Source organism: Dendropsophus ebraccatus, chromosome 8 (assembly GCF_027789765.1).
Source record: "Dendropsophus ebraccatus isolate aDenEbr1 chromosome 8, aDenEbr1.pat, whole genome shotgun sequence".
Taxonomy (NCBI): domain Eukaryota; kingdom Metazoa; phylum Chordata; class Amphibia; order Anura; family Hylidae; genus Dendropsophus; species Dendropsophus ebraccatus.
The window spans coordinates 73696657-73713302 of NC_091461.1; the positions used below are offsets into that span (position 1 = coordinate 73696657).

At 40.4% G+C, this 16646-nt stretch overlaps 1 protein-coding gene across 1 annotated transcript; it reads left to right on the top strand.

Moving 5' to 3' along the window:
- The first annotated feature begins 4755 nt into the window (after nucleotides 1-4755).
- LOC138798656 (uncharacterized) lies at nucleotides 4756-8128 on the top strand. Its single transcript, XM_069979195.1, has 3 exons — nucleotides 4756-4863; nucleotides 5473-5514; nucleotides 7446-8128. Exons 1-3 carry the CDS (start codon nucleotides 4833-4835, stop codon nucleotides 7952-7954), a joined length of 582 nt encoding a protein of 193 aa, XP_069835296.1. The 5' UTR covers nucleotides 4756-4832; the 3' UTR covers nucleotides 7955-8128.
- Nucleotides 8129-16646: the final 8518 nt, after the last annotated feature.

The window sequence follows — 16646 nt, forward strand, 5'->3', positions numbered from 1 at the left end:
TCTTAAATGGCATACACCTTTTATAGTATTAGGCCCTGCCCTCTGTGCCTGGATAAAGTATAGGCCCCACTGTTCCCCTGAATAGTATAGGCCCCCTGTGCAGCAGTTTCCATATACCGTAGTAAAGGCCCCCACACAGCAGTCCCCATATATTATATGGCCCTCCTGTGCAGCAGCCAAATATAGTATATAGCTCCCTTTCCAGGAGTCCCAAAATAATATTGCCTCCTGTCCAGCAGCCCCCATATAATATAGCCCATTATTCATCAGTTTCCCTATAATTTTCCCCCACTGTCCAGCAGTCCCCATATAATACATGCCTTTGTCTAGCAGTCCCCAAATAATATAGCTCACTGTCCGGCAATCCCCATATAGTATAGTTTCCCTGTCCAGCAGTCCCCATATAATTTAGCATCCCTTTCCAGCAGTCCCCATATAATATGAGACAATTAGAAATAAGAGTGTGCACTGCAAATTCAGTCCTGTATATCCCATATAATATAACCCCATTTAGAGCACTAACAACATAATATAGTCTCCCTCTCCCTTCCCAGAGCAGCCCCATATAGTATAGGTCACACCTGTGTAAAACAAAACACAAAAGCATACTCACCTGTCCCATTATTCCCCAGCAGTTGCTGTCTCCTTTTGAGCTCCAGTCAGCATCTACTTACTGAGCTTCCAGTGAAAGCAGCCTAAAAAACAAATGCCTGCACAAGAAGTTTCCTGCTCCAACTCAGCGGCCCCAGCAAGTTCTCCTCTACGTCAGTAGCGTGTTTTAAAAGCTGAGCTATTGATAGGAGATGTGCCATGCACATGCACATTTGCTAATAAAAGCACGACTTTCAAAGTGATAGGGTAGCTTTAAAGGCATCTGGTTGCCGCAGACCTTAAAGGCCCTATTCCACCGGACGATTATCGTTCAGATTATCGTTAAATCATTCGAATCTAAACGATAATCGTTCGGTTGAAATGCAGTAACGATTAACGACCGAACGAGAAATCGTTGATCGCTTTATAAGACCTGGACCTATTTTTATCGTTGCTCGTTTGCAAAACGTTCGCAAATCGTTCGCATTGAATAAGACATCGTTCGGTCCTTCGCAATAGATACGAACACAATAGCGAAGAAATACGGAAGAAGAAACGATCGCAATTACGATCATAAGTAACGATTATCGTTCCATGGAAATGAGTGAACGTTTTCAGGTCTTTCGCAATAGCGGTCGTTTGACATCGTTAATCGTTAACGATTATGCTAGCGATAATCGTCCGGTGGAATAGGGCCCTAAGTGTGTTGGGGCATATGCCCACCTGCCCCTCCAGCCAAGCTCGCCCCTTATATGTATTATTTAACTGTGAGTACTCTTCACAATGGTCCCAGTTAAAGAGTCTGATTGTCAACTTCCTCATGGCAGAATCGTCCCACTGACACCCCAAAGCTGTCAGCACCCCATGCCAATGGTGCTAAAAACCCAGATGCCCAGAGTTCTCTGTAATGAGAGTGTTTCTCAACCAATCTCTTGGTCTAGCTGGACACCGAAGCTATCAGCCAAAGCTTAGAGATATGTCCCGGAACAACCTCAATACATAGAGCTCTTGGCGCCTAAATAGTAGGACTTTTAGTTGTGTCCAAAAGATTCAACAACATTTAAATTGGTCATGTAAGCTGCAAGATATCAGGTATGGTTGGTTTCCCCTTCCCAACTTCTGTATAGGCCTTTCAGCAGTTTTGATATTCCTGAAAGGTTCACTTTAATGCTGTCTTCAGGTTGGTCAGCATAAACCTGGTAACATTGGTGTGCACCCGCATCAGAACTCCCCACTACACGGCTGGAGCGTATACTATGTGTATGCGCTCCGGCCAGGATCCCATAGACACCCGGCCAACGTATTTTCTCGTATTAACTACGGCCGTTGTTGTCGAGTTAATACGAGAAAATACGTTGTGTGAACATAGCCTTAAAGGTTTTTACAGTGCATTACAATAACAGATCCAAAATATATGGAATTGCTCTCTCAAGGGTTAGGGTTAGATGCTTTTTTAATTTTTTTTTAAAGCAGCAACATATTTCTCCAAAAAGCAATCTGTGTGTGTCTGCAATGTTAACTGAGATTTATATAGAATAAAACGGTTTATTAATTTTGATGAAATTTAAATATGATCTCAGAAAAGGAATACCATATGTTCCGACGTATAATACGACTGGGTATGTAAACCTCCAACTTTTCCAGTTAAAATATGGAGTTTTGGATATACTCGCCATATAAGACTACCCTTCTTCCAATGCACACCAAATGAAAACTAATAAAAAAAAACATCAGAGAGCAATAAGATCTGAGAGGAAGGGAAGGACGTACAGGTTACAGGTGAAAGAGGAGCGAGGATTGCAGATTCTCCAGTCCAGTTACGAATTTTTCAGCACTCGATTACACCCAGTGTATAAGACAACCCCTGACTGTTGAGAAGATTTTCCTGTTTTAAAAAGTAGTCTTATATGCAGGAAAATACAGTACTCATTCTGGATATCATAGTATTCTTACTACAAATAAGGTTTCTCTGTAACAGAGGAGGCTAGCTTATTCACATGTTATTTCATTCCATAAAATGCAAACCCAGATTAAAGCCACCCAAACAGAGGCAAGAATGACACTTTCCTGGCCTCTATTGGGTTATTTGGGTCTATAGGTATATGGGGATAAAAGACCAATAGTAATTCTATATTTCTCCCAAATTCACTTCAACCTCCCTGTAAGTAATGAATTGCTAGTGGTTTTAGTAGCCAGAACCCCAGACAAACTGTATAGTCGAATCCACAATCACCGGCATGTGAGAAATAGACCTTTTATCACCATAATAAAAATGTTAATCAAAAATATGAAAAAAGTAAGCCAATATAAACAATCTAGTCGATGCGCAAAGATTATATAACCACAGAGGAAGTCCCTGTACCTAGTCAAGGGGTTGGGGCAAGGGTGGGGGAAGGATAGAAGGAAGCAGACAGGACTGGGCAGGTGGTTGGGCAGCTAAGGTGGATGTGCCTGATTGCCCGATGCCTGGGTACCTTCACTAACCTGTGCTAGGAAGAGTAGACATCCTTAAAAGGTCAGGCCCGCACAGGATGCTCACCCTATTCTCCCATTTACACCCTATTATAAGGAGGCTGACTATCTCACTCCGATGGCCCTAGTCTAAGTAGACTGCTAGTGACCCTGCTAGCCTTCTATAGGGTGTTAATGGGAGAATAGCGGTAGGATCCGGTGTGGGGCAGTCCTTTTAAGGACGTCTTTTCTGCCTGGGACAGAACAGTGGAAGTACCCAGAAATAGGGCAATCAGCCACGTCCACGTTAGCTGCCCAACCACCTTCCCATTCCTGCTCCCTCCTTTAGCCCACCCTTGCATCGATCACTTGACTAGGTACAGCGACCCCCCATCCATAGTGTCTCTGTGGTTACATTATGTTTGTGCAGCAACTTGATTGTTTCTATCAGCTTTTAGCAAATGAAGGTGTTGGTTAATTTTTTACATATTTTTGATGGACATTTTTATTATGGTAATAAAAGTTGAGTTCTATTTCCCACATGGCTGTAATTGTTGGTTAAGCTCTGGGAAATCTTTTTCAGATCAGCAGTGAATTTGTAGTATTTTAAATAGTAAAATCCCTTTGCACTCTCTTTTTTTTTTATAGATCATGGATACATTTAGGGTATATTCACACGAACGGCCCGGCAGGTCCTGGCAGTTCCCATACACTACATACTTGCTGCGGTCTAAACGACCGCAGCGAGTATGTAATTCTGCCGCCCTTAACCCCTTCTGCTCCCGGCCGGCTCCCCCGTTGTAAGCATACATTACCTGTCCTCGCTGCACGGGTCCGGCGTCCTGCTCTCCCGTCCGGCCAATTAGTGTGTTGCCCAGCCGCAGCCACTGATTGGCCGGACAGGAGAGCAGGACGCCGGACCCGTGCAGCGAGGACAGGTAAAGTATGCTTACAGCGGGGGAGCCGGACAGGAGCAGAAGGGGTTAAGGGCGGCAGAAATACATACTCGCTGTGGTCGTTTTGACCGCAGCAAGTATGTAGTGTATGGGAACTGCCAGGACCTGCCAGGCTGGCAGCGAGAATCTCGCTGCGAGCCCGTTCGTGTGAATATACCCTTACTGGATTATTGGTTGTGTTTTACTGGATTAGTACATTATATCAGTGTCTTAAAATGCAAAATAGAAATGACACTACTATAGAAATGAGTCCTACTTATTTTTTATACATATATTATTTTTTAAACCCCCCCCCCCCCAACATCTAAATCAACTTTGCCCACAGCCAATTAAAATTCCTATCAAATACAATTGCTCTGACCTTTGTAAGGTGATCATTGTGTGTGTATTCAACAGATAATCTCCGCTCTGAATAATGTTGCCATAATGTATCTATCTAAAAGTAATCTATGAGTATCGAGAATTTACTTAATTAAAACTGAAATGAGTAACTGTGTGTAGAATGTTCATTCTAAATATACATAAAGGTAATTTTATTTTATTGACACACCTATTGTTTCGATTGGAAAAGCAATCACGTAGGCTTAAGAATAAAATGTAATCTACATTTTACATTTGGTTACTCCCATGCCTTCGGGTATGCAAATAGCAGTTAATTGGAACTTAATATAGGATAATCAAAGCAGAATTCTATTGGCTTATAGATGAAATTAGGAATGCCACTCAATAATCAGGGAATGGCACGAGCTTTTGTATATAAAGAGCATCTTCACCAGGGGAGAATATATCTTGGTACAGGCTTCAGAAAGGCACATCTCCACAACAAGAACCACCATGGCAACCAAGGGAGGAAAATGCAAAGAAGGTAAGTAAAACACTGCATGTATCATAGACCATTAGTGTGATTTGACATGAACTACAATATTTACTTGATATTGAATATATGTATAATAATGTGCATACCAGTATAATACATAAGAACAGTGTTAAAAAGAGCACTGCCATGGCATATGCAACAATAACCATAGACAGGGCAGGCAATAAAAACAAAAGCTACAGACTAAACTTGAGATTGCATGAAGTTTTTATAGTTCCCTGAATTATAACTTGCTTAAAGATGTTGTAAAATTTGCAGCCATGTTTCTGCTTCAAAAAGTTAAGTTAAATATTTATGATTAAAAAAATCCTATAATTTTAAGCCAATATCTTTATGCAAAACTACATGTCTCCATAGTTGCACAGACTGCAAACTCTCTGCAGCCTTATCCTCAGTGATGTGTTACTCCCTTGTATCTGCTTCCTCTTTTTGCAATTACACTGTCTGAAAGTCCACACAGAAGCTAGATACACAAACCACTGCATGTGCTGGAACAGTAAAATGTGTCCAAACATTGTGTTGTGCTATGTCTACAATAATAATTTTGTGCTCTGCTACAATATTGAGGGCTTTAACATTTCATTTTTTTCTTTTTAGCATGTGCTCCAGTAGTACAATGTGCACCAGATCCCTGCCAAGGTATGAACAAAAATAAAGGATACAAATTTATCAATATAATTGTGTACTAATGACACAGACGTGGACAGTGTAAACTGAAGAAAAGTTGCTAATTTTTATGCAATGACTTTTCTACTTGGGGGCTGCGTTCACACTACGTATATTTCAGTCAGTATATGTATATTTCAGTCAGTATTGCAACCAAAACCAGGAGTGGATTAAAAACACAGAAAGGATCTGTTCACACAATGTTGAAATTGAGTGGATGGCCGCCATTTAATGGCAAATATTTGCTGTTATTTTAGAACAAAGGCTGTTATATTGAAATAATGGCAGTTATTTACTGTTATATGGCGGCCATCCACTCAATTTCACCATTGTGTGAACAGATCCTTTCTGTGTTTTTAATCCACTCCTGGTTTTGGTTGCAATATGAGGACCACAATACTGACTAAAATATACGTAGTGTGAACATAGCCTAAAAGACATACATAAAATGATGATAAATCCTTTGCATAAACAATAGTACAAGGGAACATCACTTTGTAATGTATCTTATCAGATGGAATAATAAAAAAAAACAAAAAACAAAAAAAAAAACATTTTAAATTGTTGAGACAAATAAGTATCTTGAAGTATCAGGCTACAGCCAATACAAGTATATAAATAAGGAGGGGGCAGGGAGTATCGAAAAAACAGACAGAGGCAGAGAAAAACAATACTCAATTAAAAGTACTGGTAAGTTTGGCAATGCCCACGCTTAACGCGATACTGGGCTGATACTCTTCACATAATACAACAAACCTCTACTTTCACGACACCGCTGACTCCAGTGGAAGTTATCTTTCATGTCACATTAGACGATTCTGATCCAGGGGAATCATGCAACCATCTCCCAGCAATGATACATATCATTTTAATGGCAGCCAAACTACAATTATTGCAAAAATGGCTATCTAACTCCCCTCCGCAAGTCGCTGATGTCCTAGCCTCACTTCATTCTCTTTTTCAAACCGAAAGGCGACTAGCATTGCGTAATAAGGAGCAATTGACTGCTTCACTGTTCCGTAAGTGGAGAAAATTCTTATGCCAATTTTTACCTATATCTGACCTGAGAGATATTATGATTCCCTTTCGCCAAACAACTTGGTACCTGGAAGAAGACCTTAAAGGTACTCTGGGCTCCCTCAAAGTTGCATGATCACCTGGATCAGATAATATTACTGAATGTAGCAGTTATAACTTCTAGTGACAAGTTACCTGGATAGATGGGATGGAATGTGATAGTGTGTTAATACTACCAACATGATCGATAAACATACTACTGGTCATGGGAGGTTTTGGTATCTCTATCTTAAAACCCTACTATCAAGAGACAAGTTTTGTGTGTTATTTGTTTATTAGTTGAGTTCTAAATTTTTATGTCTGGTCACAGTCATAGCACTACAAAATGTGTCAGCCTTTTATGCATGTAGATATCAGTATGCACACACGTGTCTTGATATTATATCTTTGCCTGAAAACTGTAAAAAGTTATGATATTCATATGTATGATTATGTGAACTGTGACTATGCAAAATAAAAAATATATTATAAAAAAAAAAAGTACTGGTAAGTACTTGATTCAAAGCTAACATAGGGGATCAGGATTTTCTCTTCTGGTTGCAGTGCATAAGAGAAATCACAGCAGACCATTTCTGCCCACTAACTCATGGAGAACCCTGTATATATGCCCACTAGCTCATGGAGAACCCTGTATATATCCACAATAGTTATATTTTAAAGTAATCTTTTTAAAGTAATCATAATTTTAATATTAGTTGACAGCTTTGTAAGTGATTTAAAATTTTCAGGCCATGCACTCACATATTTATCTGTACACAATAGTTGCCAAAAGCTAAGTTAAGCTAAACACAACTACTTAATAATTTTTTTGTATTTCTTTTTATTAGATCCGTGTGCGGTTGATCCTTGTCAGGCACAAGGTCAAGGATTGGGAGGAATAGGAGGAGGAATAGGAGGAGGAATAGGAGGAGGTGCACAGATGTCACATGCTGGAATAGGAGGAGGAGTTGGAGGACTTGGAGGAACGGGTGCACAGATGTCACATGGCGGAATAGGAGGAGGAGTTGGAGGAATGGGTGCACAGATGTCACATGCTGGAATAGGAGGAGGAGTTGGAGGACTTGGAGGAACGGGTGCACAGATGTCACATGGCGGAATAGGAGGAGAAGTTGTAGGAATGGGTGCACAGATGTCACATGGCGGAATTGGAGGAGGAATTGGAGGAGGAGTTGGAGGAATCAGTGGACAAGTTTTACAAGGAAGTGGAGGATATGAAGGAATCGGAGGAGCTGGAGGAATCGGTGGTCAGGCTTTACAAGGAAGTGGAGGATTTGGTGCAGATGTTTCCAAAGGAGGATATGCTGGGTCAGGTGGAGTTACTGGAGTAAAGAAATGAATATTTCACACAGAAATGCTATTGCTCAACACTGTTCATTTATGCTGACTTAAAAATAATCAATCCTTTATTAAAAATCATTATGTATTAACTGTACAAACAAAAACCTAAAATCTGAATTTCTTAAAAAATTCTTAATGTTTGTTTGACAAATAAATTAAGTACCTGCTTAAATCAAGACTAATGGATTTTATTTGTTATATGAAGAAAATACTAACTATACTTACTACTAAAGTAATAAGTAAAGTGAAAAAAACTTCAAGTTACAAAGAGAAGAGCTCTGAATTAGAAATTCAGTAAATGAGCCAAAAGTAAAAATAAATACATTAAATAAATAAATAAAATTAGTCCACACGCAACCAAATTCACATTTTTGGGGATTATTTTTTGGCGAGGACTCTATAGAGACAGGAATCTATGCTCCTATACATTGAGTAGCGAGCCATACACTGGGCTGCATGCAAAAAGTGTGCCCCCATGTAGCTAATTGGTATAATGACAAATGTGCAAATGTGAACTGTGTGGCGAGACATACAGTGCATGTTTTCTAACTGCTTCCATTTTACTGGAGTCCCTGCTCCTGTGAATAAGAAATAGTGATTAAAAAGCAGTTTAGTTGGGATATTTGGTGCATCAAGCCTTGGTGAGTCCGGTCTAAACTGTCCCCACTGGTTGTTCTAGTTAGGAAATATGGATGTGACAGCACCTTTTGTAGATTCTTTTTTAAAGCTTTTGTATACCTAGCAATGTTTGGCTGTTCAGTACAATGCTTTTCAAGCTTTTGTAAATTTATTTCTATGCTTGAAAAAGACTGAAGTGAACAGCTGAAATGTTGCTAGGTACTGTAGATTAAAGTGACACTGTCGTTATAACTTTCAAAATCTAAATCAACAGTAGATGTGATATAAAGCAAGTTTGCAATTTACATTCATTATTTATACCTTTTTTTAGTTATCATGGAACACAGCCCTTTCTGTTTTCTGACTTTTTTTTCTCAAAAAACAGGAAACAGTCAGAAAACAGGAAGTCCACTGTATGAAGGCAGTCATGTGACTAATGGACACATTGGGGGAGATTTATGAAAAATTTCCCCCAGCAACCAATCACAGTCCACCTTTCATTTTTCAAAGAATCTGTGAGGAATGAAAAGTGGAATATGATTGGTTGCTAGGGGAAACTGAGACAAATCTACTTTACACCCATTTGATAAATGTCCCCCTTTGAGCCGTGACTCTCTGTACTGGCCGGAATTCCTGTGTTTAGTCTGTTTTTTTAACCAGTACAGGTCAGACAATCTGCCTTCAGAAGACTGGATCTGGATTTCCGCTCTGGATTTTCAGCTTTGTTTTACAGCATAACAGCAAAAACAAAAAATGTAAATTGCGAACTAGCTTTATTTCCCATCTACTGTTGATTTAGATTTTGAACATTATAACGACAGTAAAACTTTAAAAAAGACTCTAAATGTGATGCTGCCATAGATCAATACTTCTTAAAGGAGAAGTCCGGAGAACATTTTTATGTAAGTATTTTATTGCCCCCCAAAAGTTATACAAATTACCAATATACACTTATTACGGGAAATGCTTATAAAGTAAAATGATGTCACAACCCAACTCCCAGAGCGGGCTGTGCCTGCTGGAGAGGATGATGGCAGAGGGACACTGAGGAACACAGGGCACTGGAGGGACACTGAGCATCTCCCTGCCATCATCCTCTCAAGCAGCCACAGCTCGGACAGATCTGGGAGTTGGGTCGGAATATCCTGTAATAAGTGTATATGGTGATTTGTATAACTTTTGGGGGGTAATACAATACTTCGCCGGACTTCTCCTTTAACTTCTTATGTGCATAGATTCTGTGACGCATCATTAAACACAACAAGTCAGTAAAAAGACTGGTTATCCTCTGGTCATGCAGAGAACTATGAGGTGAGGATCAGATTGAGAGTACGTACTGCGAGTTGAGGAAGAGGAAATTGTGTTTAGTAAATGCTGAGCAGTGAGTGACTGATACAGGGATTTGAGTCTGTAATAATTTTTCATACCTTCAATAACAGAAGCCCAAACGCTCGGCATGGCCAAATGTTCCCGATCCTCTATGGGGATCTCTGGCTGCAGCTTATGTCTCCTAGAAGAGCAGTGGGTATGGCTGACTAATGTGTACCTGTACCACCAGAGATAAGAAGTATAAATATAAAGCTACTGCCAAATGAAACTGTACTATATGTTGCTAAAAAATTAAGGGGTACTGATAAGAGACAGTAACTAATTTAGAGACTGTGGCCTTGGACCCAGTAATAGGACATCTCTCTATGTGTAATTGGAATGCAAGCTATGTGCACAAGAATGGCCTGGGATATGTCTAGAAGGGCGTTAGTTATAGGTGGTTGGTGTAACCCTTTGAACACAACCTAAGCAGGGCATGCTGTTGTAGAGGTAGACTCCCTTGTACCCATAGAGGTGTAAAGGTTTCAACCGTCTTGGGGCAAAATCAGGGGTGGAATAAGAGGTAGGCAGAGTAGGCGCTGACCTAGGGTGCTACCTTGTAACAGCAAGGGAGGGAAGAATTTCTCCAGACTCATGGGTTGCTGTCTACTAAGTCTTCCTCAAACTGAGAAATGTGCTCTTTAACCAATGAGCACCACCATCAGGGAGGACAAAGGAGTAGTAAGTAGCATAGCTACTTGCAAGAGGCACAGCACAAGGCCTGGGGCACAGCCTGCGGGTCCTCTTCCACTCCTGTATAGACAGCCCTGGAGATGTGTGCAGGGCTTATGGGTTACTGCCTTTTCCCCCACCAGACTTCTCTTGTAGTTTCTACAATGCTGACATCTGACAGCTCAGCATAATAGTCAGGACTAAGAGGAGGGGATCTGGAGAAAGTGCAGGGCTAGGATTGTGACACTAATGTGAGAACTAGCAGCCATATGTCACTATTTCCTTTCTGTCTCTGCAGACCTGCACATATTCCTCCCAGTCCTGACTCCTGACTGTTCTACTGAACTGTTAGATTTCAGCAGGGGCAGAAACTACAAGAGAAGCGTAATTGAATGGATGGAGGGGGATTAACCCATTAGAGGGATGTCTGAGAAGGGGAAGCCATGGGTGTTTTAAAGAAAATTCTAAAATTTTAAATGTGAAGGCATGGGTAAAAAACTGACAAAACAGAGCAGCAAGGTTTCCAGGAGCAGGTAAGTATTAACATTAGTTGGGCCAGAAAATCCAAGACAATTATATTCACTACACAAGCACACACTCCTATGGCTGAAATATAAACACAAAACCCAAAGAATTCAACAGCACACTGCAGATGCTAAGATATTTGCACAATATAGATATTCTAAACGGCAATAATGCTATGGAAAATATGATGATTTGCTCAAAAAATGTTTACCAAAATATGTAGGCTTACAATAAGCCCAGTGTAGGGTCCGTCCCTCTCAGGTTACCTTAATGTGTTGGGATGGTTCACACTATTTGATGGTATGCTAAGAACCTTATTTTTTTCTAAAACAGTAGTGTAATTAAAAAAAAAAATCTCTATTATGCATATATCTTACCATTTGCAGTGTGCTGCTGTACTTTTTGTGTTTGTGTTTCAACAATAGTTTATTAGACACAGATACTTGGTTTTAGGAATGAAACGTTCTTTTCATCAGGACCAGTGACAAAGAATACAACTTTATACACATAAGGTTATGGGATACAGCAACAACTATGTGACTATACAACATTGCAAGTAACGTAGTTCATGCAGTTATAGCAGATAGATTGTTACTAAAGATCTCAATGTTAGATGCTAGTTTCATGCAGCGTTTTTGCTGTAGATCCCTTTGATAAATCTCCCCCTATGTACTGTATACTGTGGCACACAGCAGTGAGTCTATTCACTTTAATAGCTCAAACATAGTAAGCTGGTCAGTCACTATAAAATAGTTAGTTAGTGACAACATTTTGGCCACTTCCAACTACAAAGTTACAGTACTCGGCTCTCTCCAGTAGCTCCATCAATTCTCTATGGAGCTAATGGAAAAAGAGTGCTGTACTTGGCTCTTTACAATGTTTCCATAGAGAACTAACAGAGCCAAGGGTCATGTCGGACCCCCACAATCTTAGGGAGGACCACAGAATAGTGGACAAGTTTTCATCGGAGAACACCTTTAAAGTATTTTTAATATAGTTTCCTGGCGGAAATGAATTAAAGCTGGTGTAAGAGAAACATTAAGCAGATCTCAGCAGTTATTTTTTGAAAATGAAAGAAGTAATTCAATTGGATTCCCTGAACTCCAGCCTTTCTAAATGAGCTTTCCTTAACATGATTATTACAACCATACAGGTAACACCTATTGCAAACATATGACATAGTAACCAAGCTGCTCAGGTTCTAAAAACTATTTGATGTGATCATTGTGTTAGTTAAATTAGTTTCTGATCTGTCAAAGATCAAACAAGATGTTTAATGAGCATAATTAACAGCTACAATCGTTGACAAGTTCCCAGTTCAAGAATAGCATCAGACAGTCCATGGACCTTTAGCTAAATTATACCAATTACTCACAAATTAATAGAAAGAAGACAGAGTATAAAAGCCTCATCCCCAGCTACAGGACACAGTGTTTTCTAATCCTTCTACATGCAAATCTACTTCCAGTAGTAAAACCTATAACCATGTCTGGAGCAAGGGGAAGCGGAAACAATAAACACAGTCAAACAAAAGAATAATATTGTAAGTAAATGTCATTGTTATTTTGCAAGAACCTTGGAGGATCTCTTCCACTACATCTTGCACAGAACTTGCTGTTCCACTTTGAACTGTATGCACTACACCAATGCTGTACTGTGGAGAGGATCAGCCTAACAAGCTCTTCTAATAATCTCTTTGGCAGAACACATTCATGGGGGAAAAAAAGATCAGGCACATTAAAGTTTACCATTTTACACCTTTTACACAGGCCAATTGCTATAAAAGCTCATTCTGTTGATAATCTACTCCTGTAAAAGTATTAGCAATCAGCGGGAAATGACCCGATCATTGACTGAATGGCTGAGCAAGCCTGCGACGTAACATCTCAAGCCCTGAAAGTGGCTGCACACTGGAGATTGGAGCAGGGGAATTCGGGCAACAGCATGAATGTTATTTTTTTCACCTACCCCCTCCCAGGGCATTCTGAAAAAAGGAGTTCTAGCCAGACAACCCCTTTACAGTGTCTTTGCCTTACTTTTTTGGAAATGTAAATAAAAATGCCCAATATGGAATTAAGGTAAATGAATGTTTACTAAAATGTAATGTCAGCACAGTACAAAGTATAAATGTATTGGCTATACAGTAGCAACTATACAATAAAATAAATGTACTTACTTTAACAAATATCTTTACATGACCTGGATTTTTTCTGCGAACACCAAAGCTCACAAGGCTCTAAAAATAAATGTAACCCTACATTTTAAGCTATTTAATTGAATATTTTATTCTTCTCCTAGATTTTTTATAGCAACAAAGTTGAGGAGGCAATGATAAGGGATCCAATGCTCAAGGTAGTCATGGAGGTCATGATAACAGTCAAGACAACAGAGGTGATAATAGTTAAAAAAAAAATCACAGAGCATATTATAAGGGTTCAAACAGACATGGAGGAAACGAAGATGGCTCAAAAGCTTGTGGAGGCCATGATAATACTTCAGAAGTTCATGGCGGCGATGATGATAGTTCAAAAGCTCAAAGTGGCCATGATGGCTCAAAAGGTCATGGAGACCATGATGATAGCTCAAAAGGTCATGGAGACCATGATGATGGCTTAAAAGGTCATGGAGACCTTTATAATGGGTCAACAGGTCATGGAGACCATGATGATGGCTCAAAAGGTAATGGGGATCACTACAATGGCAAAAAGGAAAGTCATGATAATGCCCGACGTGGTCATGGTGGCTACCAAAATCATGGAAAATGAAACAATATTCCCAGCAAGAATGCAAATGTAGTAATGCAGTATAATATGGATGCAAAACTGAGAAAATTTTCATAACTCATTTTCATACTTTCATAAGTAAAACATAACTGTTATGGTCATAATAAAGTCTATGAGAATAATTCTATATATTTTTTATTTACCTTTGTATTTAAATGATATCTGGCAAGAAATCAGAATATGAGAGAACTTTACCGACAGTTTCAGAAAATGAATCTCAAGTGCTGCATGTTCAGGATACTACTGGTACTTATAGTACACAGAGAGGAAATATTTAATATGGGAAAAACTTCTAGCAAACACATTTTTTAGGGACACATATGAATATTACAGACAACCTGAACATTGTTTATCAATGGTCCAATACATAAGTTTCTCAGATCAGGTCCCACAAGCATCAGAGGCTGATTATAGGGATAGATAAATTTTCATCCTGCAGGGTGGGTTACAGCAAATGATTGTTCATGAAGGATGAGGAAAAAGCTTTGCTGTTGCTTGGAAGCCAGTGTGCTCTAAGCAACTGAACTCGGGAATGGTAGAGTGTGCATGACAATTAAATGGAATAAAAATGGTACTTGTGATCGCAGCCTTAGACAATTAGGGTATGTGCACACTGCATAAAACAAATGGAAACTCCGTCGCGTAATCCGCCACTCCTGCCCGCTAGAGGACTGCGCTGGGCACGTCTCCGCCCGTGTCATTGCTCCGTCCAAAGAATGATCAACTTCATCCTTTGGACAGAGGAAGGAATGTGAGCGGCGGATTACGTGACGGAGTTTCCATCTGTTTTAAGCAGCGTGCACATACCCTTACTGAGACCCTTCTGACAAAAGGGGAGTAAGCTAATTTACGAGCAGGTTACTGCAATCCATGTGGGTAAACTGTGTCTTTGTGTATAAAGTGTTTTATGTAAAACCACTTGCAGGCAGGAGCAGGTGTACAAGTCTGCATAGTTTACACCACACCTCCTCCCTGCCTTGCCACACCGCCCCTAACTGCCCTTCAGATGAGTGTTGCTTACAGCTGGCGTGCACCACAGAAAAGGTAAGGATCTGTGTCTTTTCCATAGCGTACGCCAGAGGTGCATTTTTGTTGCCCTTATCCCTTTATTCCTACCCTAATCACATGGAACATCATGAGCAGCTGAAGCAGCAGTCCCCCCATCCCATAGTTATCTTCCTGCTCCCTAAAGTGTGAGTGGCCGGTTAGTTGCTATAGTTACCCCACTTGATTAGTCCCTGAATAGCTGAAATTCCTAAAAGAAATAACTGCATGGGCATTTACACTGCAAGCTTGGTGTTGCAAGGAAAGAAGCCTTTGACTGGAAACCTTTTTCCTGTGTGTGGATGAGTAAAGAAACCTTTTTTGGAAGCCTTATGCCAAACAAGTCCAGTGAGTGTCAGGTTTGGTAGTACAAGTCCCAGTCTTGAAAAATTGGGCTAAGCTAACCTCTCAAGGTTACTCGAGTAAGCCAAGCAAGATCCAATGGAGTACTTCAGAATATGCTATATTTGCTGTACTGCAGACAAAAAATCCAGGCGTTAAATTGTCCTGACTAGTATAAGGATGCCTGGCGTTGGCAAGGTTGAACCCAGGTGACAGTTACCCCACCTTTGAGTTTAGCATTGCAAAGTAGTTTTCTCTCACAAACTCTCAAGGAAACTTTTGTCTGTCCCTAACTCCAACAACTGATGTAGAAGTAGTAATGAGCAAACATGTTCATAAATGTTCTTATGACGCTAATTGTTCGTGTCCCATGATCACCAACAATTTGTTTGATGATTGGGATGGTTATAACTAGCGATGGTCCAAACCTGCCGAGGTACGGGTTCGTACGAACCCGAACTCGCGGCCATGATTCCCGCTGTCCGCTCCGTGGAGAGAGTGGATACAGCGGGAGGACTGTCTGGAAAACTGGGATATAGCCATAGCACGGAGCGGCCAGACAGCGGGAATCTGATGCCGAGCGTTCGGGCTCATATGAACCCGAACCTCGGCAGGTTCGGACCATCCTTAGTTATGACAATCATTTTCGAACATATTCAAACTTACAAACGTACGCAACTGCGTAATTTACACTTTGCACCTGAAAATCTGTACGCATGTGTGTAACTCTAGAATGAAACGTACATAATCGTGTACGCACCTGATAATCTGTACGCATGTGCGTAGACCGAATTGTACGCTTCAACTGTATGTTTGTTATTTGTTAATTCTTTTTTATGTTCGTGTTCGGGATCCGAACATCGGGATGTTCACTCATCACTAACTAGAAGCTCTCTTACCAGGAACTTTCTTGAATAGGGGTGACAGAGAGTAGTATACTATTGGTGGGGAAAGTGCTGGAAAGAGTGAGGTGTAAGAGTGTGATAGGTAAAGACAGTATGAGGCACCCAAGCTGGTGATTGGGCAGAACAACAACAACAGTAAAAAGAACAGAGTTAACCTTTAGCATACCTCCAGCTGGTTCAACAGACATAGGAGAGTGAGACACCAAGTGGTGATGGTGCAGAAAGGCTTAGATAAAACTTAGTGGCACACCTGTACTGGGACACTACACATGCACCCAAAAAGATTGCATATTACCTACATGATACACTATACTCACAGGACACATGCGCCCATAAGTACGGCACAGTCTAGGGACAGGCACAGGTGACCTCATTACATCATGCTACGGAAGACTCTCTTGCTGGACGCATGACACCTTCCTTGTAGGGGCCA

Excerpts from the sequence above, each read along its gene's own strand:
- LOC138798656 (XM_069979195.1), top strand. The coding sequence starts at position 4,833 with ATGGCAACCAAGGGAGGAAAATGCAAAGAAG. Across the intron at positions 4,864-5,472 it reads GGGAGGAAAATGCAAAGAAG|CATGTGCTCCAGTAGTACAA; the intron begins GTAAGTAAAACA and ends TTTTCTTTTTAG. Across the intron at positions 5,515-7,445 it reads TGCACCAGATCCCTGCCAAG|ATCCGTGTGCGGTTGATCCT; the intron begins GTATGAACAAAA and ends TCTTTTTATTAG.